The 10,968-nt window shown below is 43.2% G+C and overlaps 1 protein-coding gene across 1 annotated transcript; it reads right to left on the bottom strand.

Annotated features, from left to right (window-relative positions):
• Positions 1-8,856: 8,856 nt before the first annotated feature.
• On the bottom strand, positions 8,857-9,378 carry LOC138907645 (uncharacterized). Its single transcript, XM_070198249.1, has one exon. It carries the CDS (start codon positions 9,376-9,378, stop codon positions 8,857-8,859), a length of 522 nt encoding a protein of 173 aa, XP_070054350.1.
• Between the last annotated feature and the right edge of the window lie 1,590 nt (positions 9,379-10,968).

Here is a 10,968-nt window from a genome sequence, read left to right as displayed (position 1 = left end):
TTAACCTGGACCCGTTACTCTGGAGTACGGGCCATAGAAGTCTGTGCTCCTCCCCCAACCTAAAATGTGACTGGTTCAAGTGGGATTAACCACTTGCGAGGGTCTCCTAAAGTGTTGGGGTGGAAATAGATGCCTTGGGTGTCTGATCCCCGACTGGACCTAATGGTGGCTCTTCTGTTGTAGCTTGGGGAGGTGCTCTGGCTATAACACGTGCCCGTCCTCGGCCTCTGCCCCAACACCAGCCTCTCATGACGCTAGCAGGGGACACGTGTGTCTGATCAATAGATCTTGCAGTGCGTGTCCTCACCATCTATGAGGGAATAAAAAGTCAAAGATTTAGTTTTCGAAATTAGCCAATTTGCACGACAAGGAATCAAAGAAGTGATGTTTTCCTAATAGTTTCGTAGCCTCTCGAAGATAAGTACATATGTCTCTATACCGATCCACAAGAATCTACTAAACCTGCTTATAACTCGTAACATCTATGAACCTAGAGCTCTTATACCAACTTGTCACGACCCAATTTTTCCTCCGTAGGAGATCGTGATGGCACCTAGTCTCTACGACTAGGTAAGCCTAATGTTTGACAACAATTATACAAATGTAAATAACAAAATAATCAACCCAGTTTGATAAACTCATATAACTACTAAAAAGCAAAATCTCAACCATTAAATTCACAAGAATTGTGGAACAGAGTCATAAGTACTATGGAATAACTAAAACAGCTGATACATCACTATTTGCGAGAAGGTACAATAGTAACTGAGAATAAGGGAAGGGGACTTCGAGGCCTGCGGACGCCGAGTAGGAATTCCTTGAAGTCTCCAGTAAAAGCAGCTAGCAGGAAATCTCTATCGACCGGCACGAGCGGATGGAATCACAGCCTCCACTCTTCACACATACCAAATTTAGAAATAGAAGGCTTATGGCTTCCGATGACCATCCCATAAGCCCCAAAACATAAGCTTCTTTACTTGAACCTATTACAAAATTTACATGAAAGCTTAAGGGCAAAAACTTACCGGGTTGGTTAAAGACTTTGTGAGTTCCCTCATGAATCCCAAGATTTGAGCAAGAATGGAGGAGTAGAGTTGATAGAGCTCCTCTCTCTCCCTCTCTCTCTCTCTCTTTCTCTCTCTCTCTCTCTCTCTCTCTCTCTATAAATTGCTCTCCTCACTCTAGAATATCAGGTTATACCTTCTAAAATAACCCTCTAAGGTCTTATATCAAATAGAGTTGGATTAGGAAGTTTCCAAAAATAACCCCTCCCCCTCTGATGTCAAATTCGCGATGGATTCTGCGTTCAGCGGAACAGATGTGTGATCAGCGAAATAGCCACAAAATGTTCTTCAAAATTCGGGTTGGGTCTGGTCAGATCTGCGATGGATCTGCGATCAACGGAATAGATCCGCGGTCACATAATAGACCACAAATTGTCCCTCAAATTTAAGTTTCTTTTGACACATTCTGTGGTAATTCCGTGGTCAGTGGGATAGATCCGCGATAACATGGATTACAGAATCGCCAATTTTTGCAAATTTTTCTACCAACTCCACAATGCATTGAACAGTCCAAAAATCCATACTGTGGCACATTTCGATCGTATAACCTTGTACGCAGTCACATAGGGTTATTTTGGCAGTGAAAATGTTGTGCTTCGCGATCGCGGGACTTGGTCCGCGATCGCATAGAAGAAATGACTGTGCATAGAGTTTAAGTTCTAAAAATGGGACTTCGTCCCATTTTTCATTTTTGACGTATTGGAGCTCGGGAAGAGGTGATTTTCGGGAGTTTTTCAAGGAAAACAATGGGGTAAGTGTTCTTAACTCAATATTGGTCAAATTACCCGAATCCATGATTGTTTTTAATATTTAATTGGTGAATTAAATTGGAAAATTGTGAAAAATCTTCTTGGTTTAATTTGAAGATTTGAGGGTCGAGTTGATGTCGAATTTGAGTAAACTTTATATGGTTGGACTCGTGGTTGAATGAGCATTCATATTTTGTAACTTATTTTGGGCTCCGATACGTGGTCTCCACGAGCGATATTTTGAGTGTAAGTTCGGATTTTTTGGAAAAATTAGTATTTTGATATGGAATAAATTCCTATAATTTGTGTTGATTGAATCAAATTAATTGTGACTAGATTCGAGCCGTTTGGAAGTTGATACGCGTATAATGGAATTTTAGGAGCATTGTTTAGCCTGCTCGACATTGGATTTGGTTTGTTCGAGGTAAGTAACTCTTCTAATCTTGGAGCTGAGGTTATGAACCCTGAATATATGTATTATGTGAATTGTTGGGAGGTGACGCACATGCTAGGTGACGGGCGTGTGGGTGTGCACCATGGAAATTGTGACATAATTGTTTCCGTGAAAGGCATTTTCTATATAGTTTTATGTGCTAGAGAAATTGAGCTGAGAATCATATTAAAAATCATGTTGAGACTATGTGCCAGTATTATTGGGACCCACAGAGGTCATATTACTGTGAATTATTTGTTTAAATTGAAGATTTATACTTAGTCATATTCATCTCATTACATATCATATCTCAGTCTCTGTTGCTATTTATTGATTCATCATATCATCATTTTGGGCTAATTTCATGACATTCTGAGCCCGAGAGACTGGAGAGATTGATGAATGAGTGAGGCCGAGGGCCTGATTATGAGGATAATTATGGGATCGGGTTGCACGCCGCAACAGGCCATATTGGCTTTATATACTTTATTATTATGTGGATCGGGACTACCCGCCTGCAGCAGGCCTTATAGGCTTTATTATTGCACGTGAGTTGTCCGTGCAGCACGATTAGAAATATATGAAGCTCAACGTGAGAAAATTAAAGATGGGATAAGCCCATGAGATTCATCAGCTAGCTAGTCTTGGAGTTCGGTTACTGGACTCAGGTGATATTGGGATTACTATTCAGGATACGACAACATCCTCTTTAGTAACTGAAGTAAAGAAACGCCAGTACGAGGATCATGTGTTAGTTCATTATAGGGATACCACCCCTCAGAAGGGTAAGACACCATTTGAAATTACAGAAGATGGGGTCCTCAGATATCGAGGACGATTATGTGTCCCTAATGTCGCAAGGCTGCGTCGGCAGGTTATGGGAGAAACTCACTATTCTCGTTATTCTATCCATCTAGGAGCAACAAAGATGTATCATGATATCAGGGAAGTATATTGGTGGGACGGAATGAAAAAGGATATAGCGGAGTTTGTTGCTCAGGCATAAAACGATGTGCACAAGCATAGTATGAGTACACCACAACGGTACCCAGTATGCATTAAGCCTAACCTCAGTAGAGTAGTGATAAGGCCAGGTCAAGACACCTACTAGGATATGAAATAGATAGTATAAAATGAAATACAAATATGAAATGGAAAGTAAGCAAGCAACTAATACGGAAGAAGATGATATCATGAACTAATACCGGAAAATCAACACAAGAAATAGCAAGCAATTAAAGGACTACAATGATCATGTACGGACAACAACTGATGGAACAATAAAGAATGAAACAACAAATATATTGCCACCAAAATACTTTGCAACGTAAAATAAACAACAAGAATCACATCGAGGTACCGCCTCGTGTATAATAAAATCAAATCGAGGTATTGCCTCATATAATCAGGAATCACAACCGAGGAACCACCTCATATTCACTTTTCTCAATTTCAATCACAATTTTTACTTATACTGTCGCGTGAGACTTATATTTGAAAATATGTTTTGAAAACAGTTTTCCCCAAATAGCTACACGCACTTTAGCCCATCTTATAACGTCGCGTGGCTTCACGTAGTTCCCATACAAGCTATCACGCACATAAGTCCTACCTTATACCTCCGCATGCACATCAACCCAAGCCTTATACCGCGCATGCTGTAAGGCCCCGTAAAAATTTCACCTAAAACCCGTAGTTTCGTTGAGCTGAGGTTGACTATTGTACGGACCTTTTGGGTTGATCAGAGTGTTTGGGAGTTGGAGAAAACTTTTTGCAGAACAAGGCGTTTCTACGGTCCATTATACGGCCGCAAAACTTATCTGTCGCGGAGTGAAGAAGAGAAATGGGTAAAATTCGGAGGTTGTTTTGCGGTCAAGTATGTGACCGCATAATCGTTTCCCAGGTCGCACATCCATCCCAGAACTAGTATGAAGATTTCTGAAGGGAGATTTTGCAGTCCATTATGCAGCCACATAATTGATATGCGGGTCGCAAACCTGGTCGCGGACTGGACCAGACTAGCCCAGTATTTTATCATTTCTCCTATTCATTTTGCGTGCCGTAGAACTGATCTGCAGTGCACTTTGCGACCGCAAAGTTGAGTTCGGAGAGTCCATTTTTTTTCTGATTTTTAAAACTCGACCCCATTTGATTAAAAGCCATTGGGTCTCATTTTAAAGGTAAAATCTTCCATTTTAGAGTGAGGGGACTGTTTTAGAGAGAGGAGGAAGCCCCAAGTATTCTGTTCATCAACCCTTGCTCAAGCTTTGAAATTCAACAATGAAAACTCACAAGGTATTCACCCAAGAGGTGAGATTCTACTCCATAGCCCTCAATTTTGGGATTAGATTGAAAGTAGGTAATGAGAAGTGTGATTCTCTAGTGTTATTTATGCATGCATACCATCAAGGTTAATGGGAAGGATATTGAGCTCAAATGGGTAAACATTGGGTTGTGGGATGAAGGAATCTACCATAGGAGAACCTTGAAACATTAATGCATAGCTAGTGCTTGATAAAATGCTCAAATAAGCTGAAACCGTGATTATTTTCCTAATTATAGTTCAAATTTGTCATGTTTCTAGTAGATTGAAGTCACTAGGATTTTCGGAACATTGTAGTAATTTAAGGAAGCTCAAGCGAGGTATGTTGGCTAAACTCCTCTTGTAGAATCTATTTCCATGATGTCCTCATAAGTTGCGATTATGATTGGATCAATTTCTTATTTCTCATGTTCCAAGTCCTTCCTAAAATATTTGATTGTTCTAAAATAAGTGTTGTGTTGAAAGGTGTATGTACTCAAAATGTTTTCCAAATTTTTCTATCATGTCATGATTCCCTCCGAGAATGTAACCTAGTATGATCAATCTACCAAATGTGTAGTGATTTAAAAATAATGTTTCAATTGCAAGTTAGTATGCCTAATTGTGGAAGATATACTCAATGTGCTTAAGGCTCTTATTTGCTCATGTGTATTTAAAGTCTTGATTTGAAATTCTCTTATTGATGATAATCCATGGTAAAGCTTGAAAGTTATAGGGGTGAGTATGAAATATGAAATGTTGTCGACGTGCCGAGAATGATATTACAATTGTGGTCACTGGTGCCAATAAACTGGAACGATGTGTGAAAGATTATGAAATGAGTTGTAGATCCTTTAAATAATAAATGCGTTGGGAGTATCGTTTAGTCACTGAGTAAGGGTAGGTCAAAATAACCCAATCTAGAAACTACACGTGCCGGTGTAGAAGTGATTGATGGGTAAATCCCCTTGTTGTTGGGATGAGATTGTTTCCCCTTATATGGGGTGAGATTGATGTGTTGAGATATTTCCCCTTAAATGGGATGAGATTATTGCTAGCAAAAGGTGATGTCAACCCACACGACATTATGGTGAGACGGCTTAGCCGATCGGGCTGAGATCAGACGCCATGCCACGCACATAGTGGTGTTGTGATTGGATGTCTTGGGGTGAGATGGCTTAGCCGATCGGGATGAGATAGGACTCCATGCTAAAAGCATGGTGGTGTATCGATACTAAATATCCCCCAACTTAAAAATATTGAAACTTACTTGAAATTTATCTTTCTCCTAACTTGATATCTTGATACTGTTTGAGGCTCTGATTGATTTCATGTCTCTTTCTCATTTTACTGTTACTCGTTCTATTGAGAGGGTGTTTAGTATTACATACTAGTACTATTCCATATGTACTAACGTCCCCTTTGTTAGGGGCGCTGCATCATTAATGGATGCAGGCAATACCATAACAGGTAGTATTGATCAGTGATAACAGTACACCTCAGCTCACTTGGTAGTCCCACTTCATGTCGGGGTCTTGTATCTCCTTTCTTCCATGTATATTGTTTTGAGGAATAGCTGGAGCCTTGTTGCCAGCACCATCATGCTACTCTTTTGTATCTATTAGAGGCTCCGTAGACATAGCGTGGGTGGTACCTTTGTGTTGGGAAGTAAAATTAGAAATGTTGTATTTGTATCATATGTTTCCACTTCTAAACTATGAACTTGTAATGTAATATTTTGGGAAATCTTGAATGAAGTTCTAACGGTAATGACATTTGTATTGTTCATGTAACCTTCTCATTGTCTAATTAATGAAATATATCTTCTCTTTATTCATGGGTGAGTTTGGGTTGAAGGCATTGTACATGCTTCCTTGGCCGGTTTATCTTGGTTGAGCGTCAGTCACGCTCCCCGAGGTCAGGGCATGACAAGCTTGGTATCAGAGCCTAAGGTTTTAAAGTGTCCTAGGATGTCTTGGAGCCGTGTCTAGTAGAGTCCTTCTTATCCGTGTGTTGTCGACCACATCTATAATTAGGAGGCTACTTGGGCATTTAGGAATAATACCCTTCTTTGATGTTCTAGATTGTGTGATAGAGTTGATTGTAAGACTGTTCCTCCTCGAACTCATGCATTGCTCTAATTTTCAGTATATGGCACCTAAGAAGAAAGTAAGAACTGGCCAAGGAGTCAATGCTACCCTAGGAGTGGCAGTTGATTCTATACTTGATAATGCGGGTGAGCACCAAAGGGCTAATGAGATTCCCCCAGCTACGACACCACCTGATTATACTACTCTTGCTATGACTGCACCAATCGCTACTCCTACTACGGGTGCAGCTATTCCACCTCCAACCCAGATTCCGGTCTCACTATTTCTGATGGGGATCATAGGGGAGCCATACAAATGTTGGTGCAAATATTGGCTTCCCAGAACCAGAGATCGAATGTTGCATCTGCTTCTTCCAGTCTCAGCCAGGGGATTCCGCTAGTTCTAGGGTGAAAAAGTTTCTTTAGTTGGATCCTCCGGTGTTTACAAGTATTGATCTTGAGGAGGACCCTCTGGTGCACAAGAACCTCCGAGTTATGCGTGCTACCGAGACAGAGGGAATGGAGTTGGCCCCCGAAGAGGTGGAGTGAGTTTGCCAATGTGTTCATTGACCATTTCTTGCCTGCCGAGACAAAGGCGGGCCATGCCGCTGAGTTTGAGAGCCTGAAGTAGGGTAGCATGAGTTGTGGGAGTACCATATGATGTTCACGCGCCAGTCCAAGTATGCCATTAACATGTTGCCACTATGGAGGCAAGAGTGTGCCCGTTTTTATTGGGCCTCTGCCCCTTGGTTATTAATGAGGTTGCTACAACTGCCTTGAATTCTGATATGAACTATGGGAAGATGGTGTCATTTGCTCAAGCCACGGAGACCCGCAAATTGAAGAATAGTATGGAGCAAGAGGGTAGCAATAAGGTGTAGTCCACGGGCAACTTTGGTGGTTCTTCCGGTGGTGGTGATATGACAACATTCAGGGGAGGATCCTTAGGGCCATCCCAGTCCTTTGCTAAGTCTCCGATCAGTGCGCATCGAGTAGGGCCCGGTCAGTCGCAGTGGAGCCATTTTAGGCCTAGTCAGTGCAATATGGGATCCTACCAGCAGGGTCGGCCTGGAGGGAGATTCCAACAGTAGCGGAGGCCCCCATGCCCTAGGTGTGGGAAGATGCATTTTGGGGCGTGCTTCATTGACCAGCCCATATGCTACGGTTACGGTATCAGGGGTCATATTCAGAGGAATTGCCGTTCATCCCGCCAGAGTGTAGGTAGGGGTACGGTGCAGCCAGCCAGTTTTGCAACTACTACATCTGTATCACCTTCTCCAGCTCAAGGCATGCCAGCACCCACAGGGTGTGGTGCACAGAGTTCGGGAGGACCCAACCATTTCTATGCTATGAGAGGTCGCTAGAGTTTAGAGGCTTTTCTAGACGTTGTCACAATAATATTGACTATCCAATATCATGATGTGTATGCTCCTATTGATCCCGGTTCCACTTTATCCTATGTCACTCCTTATGTTGCTATGGAATTTAGGATAGAACTGGAATAACTTCATGAGCCGTTTACCGTATCTACTCCGGTTGGTTAGTCTAATGTGGCCATGCGGGTTTATAAGGATTGTGTTGTCACGGTGCGCGGTCAGGACACCATGGCCGATCTCATTGAATTGGGATGGTTGATTTTGATGTAATAATGGGGATGGACTGGCTTTATTAATGTTTTACTAAGCTCGGAATCGTTAGGTTTGGATTTCCAAATGAGCCAATTATTGAATGGAAGGGGGATGATGTGCTACCGAAGGGTAGGTTTATTTCCTACCTTAAGGCCACGAGGATCATCAACAAGGGGTGTATTTACCATTTGGTCCGGGTTACAGACACCGATGTTGAGGTACCTACACTTTAGTCTGTGCCAGTGGTGAACGAATTTTTAGAGGTCTTTCCTGACGAGCTCCCTCGGATCCCACCAGACAGGGAGATTGATTTTTGGATTGATGTGATGTCAGGCACGTAGTCTATATCTATTCCACCTTACAAAATGGCACCGGCAAAATTGAATTAACTAAAGGAACAATTGAAGGATTTGTTAGAGAACGGTTTCATCCGACAGAGTGTGTCGCCTTGGGGTGCACCGGTCCTCTTTGTAAGGAAGAATGATGGGTCACAGAGAATGTGTATTGGCTATCAGCAACTCAACAAGGTCACGATCAAGAATAAGTTCCCGCTGCCAAGGATAGTTGATTTGTTTGACTAATTGCAGGGTGCTAAGTACTTCTCCAAAATTGATTTAAGCTCACTGCCGGAACTGATTCAACGGTAGGAGTATCAGCACTGACATCTCGCACAAAGGCTAGATAATCATTACAACCTTTCTCAACAATCTGCCGAGCCTTTAGAAATGATATAACCCTACTCGGATCATAATATAATGCACCCCTCCACTCCAACCGTGGTAAACCTGGCATAGCCAGCGTCACAATCTTCACGTGACAATCAAAAATAGCATGATAGGTCGCCAACCAGTCCATGCCCAAGATAACATCAAAGTATTCCTTACTAAGTAACAACATATCAACTATGGTCTCAAAACCACCAATAATAACTAGACGCGGCCGATACACACGGTCCACAATAATAGAATCTCCCACAGGTGTAGACACATAAACAAGTGAACTCAAGAAATCACGCGATATACCCAAATACGGAACAAAGTAAGATGACTCATATGAATAAGTGGATCCCAAATCAAATAAGACCGATGCATCTCTATGGCAAACCAACACCATATCCGTAATGACTCAGTTTGAAGCAACTGACTCTATCCTACTCGAAAGAGCATAGAATCTGGCCTGGCCTCCCCTTCTAGGGCGACCTCTACCCGCCCTTCCCCCACCCTAGCTGGCTGTGCAGGTGGAGCGGCAACCATGGCCTGAGAAGTCTACGGACCTGACTGGATATGTGGAGCCTGAGTAGACTGGGAAGGTGCACCCCTACTAAGTCTGGGACAGTCTCTGACCAAGTGGCGGGTATCACCACACTCAAAACAAGCTCTCGGTGGGTGTGCCAGTTGGGACTGTGGCAGGCCTGGTCGGCTGGACTGGCCGTTGAAGGCACCCTATGCAGGAGGTGCACTAGAAATTGGCTGAGCAAAGTGTGCAACCTGAGATCTTGAAACAAACAGAGCACCACTAGAAGCTGGAAGTGCTAAGTGAACTAGATGGCTAACATAGCCCCTAACATGACGGGCTGAAGCTGTGGCGTGACCACCATTAAATCCCCCTATGCTACGAGAATTCTTGGCCTCCCTATCATCTCTATCACGGTCTCGCATGACCTCCAATCTCCGTGAAATCTCAACCACTTTCTGATACGGAGTGTCTGACTCCAACTCCCTGGCCATGCTACATCTAATACTCTGGTTGAGCCCCTCGATGAATCGACATGCTCGCTCCCTGACTGTGGCAACCAAGGCTGGTGCATGCCTGGAAAAATCACTGAATAGCACAACATACTCCGACACTGACATAGTACCATGGCGCAGCCCCTCAAACTCCATGCGCCAAGAATCCTGAAGGGTCTGAGGAACAAACTCTCTCAAGAAAAACTCTGAAAATTGATCCCATGTAAGTGAAGCTGCCTCGGCTGGGCAACCCACCTCGTACGCCTACCACCACCGATATGCTATTCCCTTTAGCTCGCCTCACAATACCCATTGTGCGAAGAATACGTTGACACTCCTAAAGAAAAGCATTTGCATCCTCTGAAGCCAAACCACTGAAAGTAGGAGGGTGGTACTTCTTGAACCTCTCGAGCCTAAGCTGCCCCTCCTCATATGCTGCTTCCCTAACCACGAGATGGACCGGAGCGACAAGATGTACCATTATAACCTCTAGGACTGATTAACCTGGACCCGCTACTCTGGAGTACGGGCCACAGAAGTCTGTGCTCCTCCCCCAACCTGAAATGTGACTGGTTCAAGTGGGATTAACCACTTGTGAGGGTTTCCTAAAGTGTTGGGGTGGCAATAGACGCCTTGGGTGTCTGATCCCCGACTGGACCTAATGGTGGCTCTTCTGTTGCAGCTCGGGGAGGTGCTCTGGCTATAACACGTGCCCGTCCTCGGCCTCTACCCCAACACCAGCCTCTCATGACGCTAGCAGGGGACACGTGTGTCTGATCAACAGATCTTGCAGTGCGTGTCCTCACCATCTATGAGGGAATAAAAAGTCAAAGATTTAGTTTTCGAAATTAGCCAATTTGCACGACAAGGAATCAAAGAAGTGATGTTTTCCTAATAGTTTCGTAGCCTCTCGAAGATAAGTACATACGTCTCTATACCGATCCACAAGAATCTACTAAACCTGCTTATAACTCGT

This window comes from Nicotiana tomentosiformis, chromosome 3 (genome assembly GCF_000390325.3).
Source record: "Nicotiana tomentosiformis chromosome 3, ASM39032v3, whole genome shotgun sequence".
Classification (NCBI taxonomy): domain Eukaryota; kingdom Viridiplantae; phylum Streptophyta; class Magnoliopsida; order Solanales; family Solanaceae; genus Nicotiana; species Nicotiana tomentosiformis.
Note: the sequence above shows the minus strand (reverse complement) of the source record. Positions and strands in the feature narration are given on the sequence as shown.

Bases quoted from the DNA above. Each gene is read 5' to 3' on its own strand.
- LOC138907645 (XM_070198249.1), bottom strand. From the start codon at position 9,378: ATGGTGTTGGTTTGCCATAGAGATGCATCGGTCTTATTTGATTTGGGA.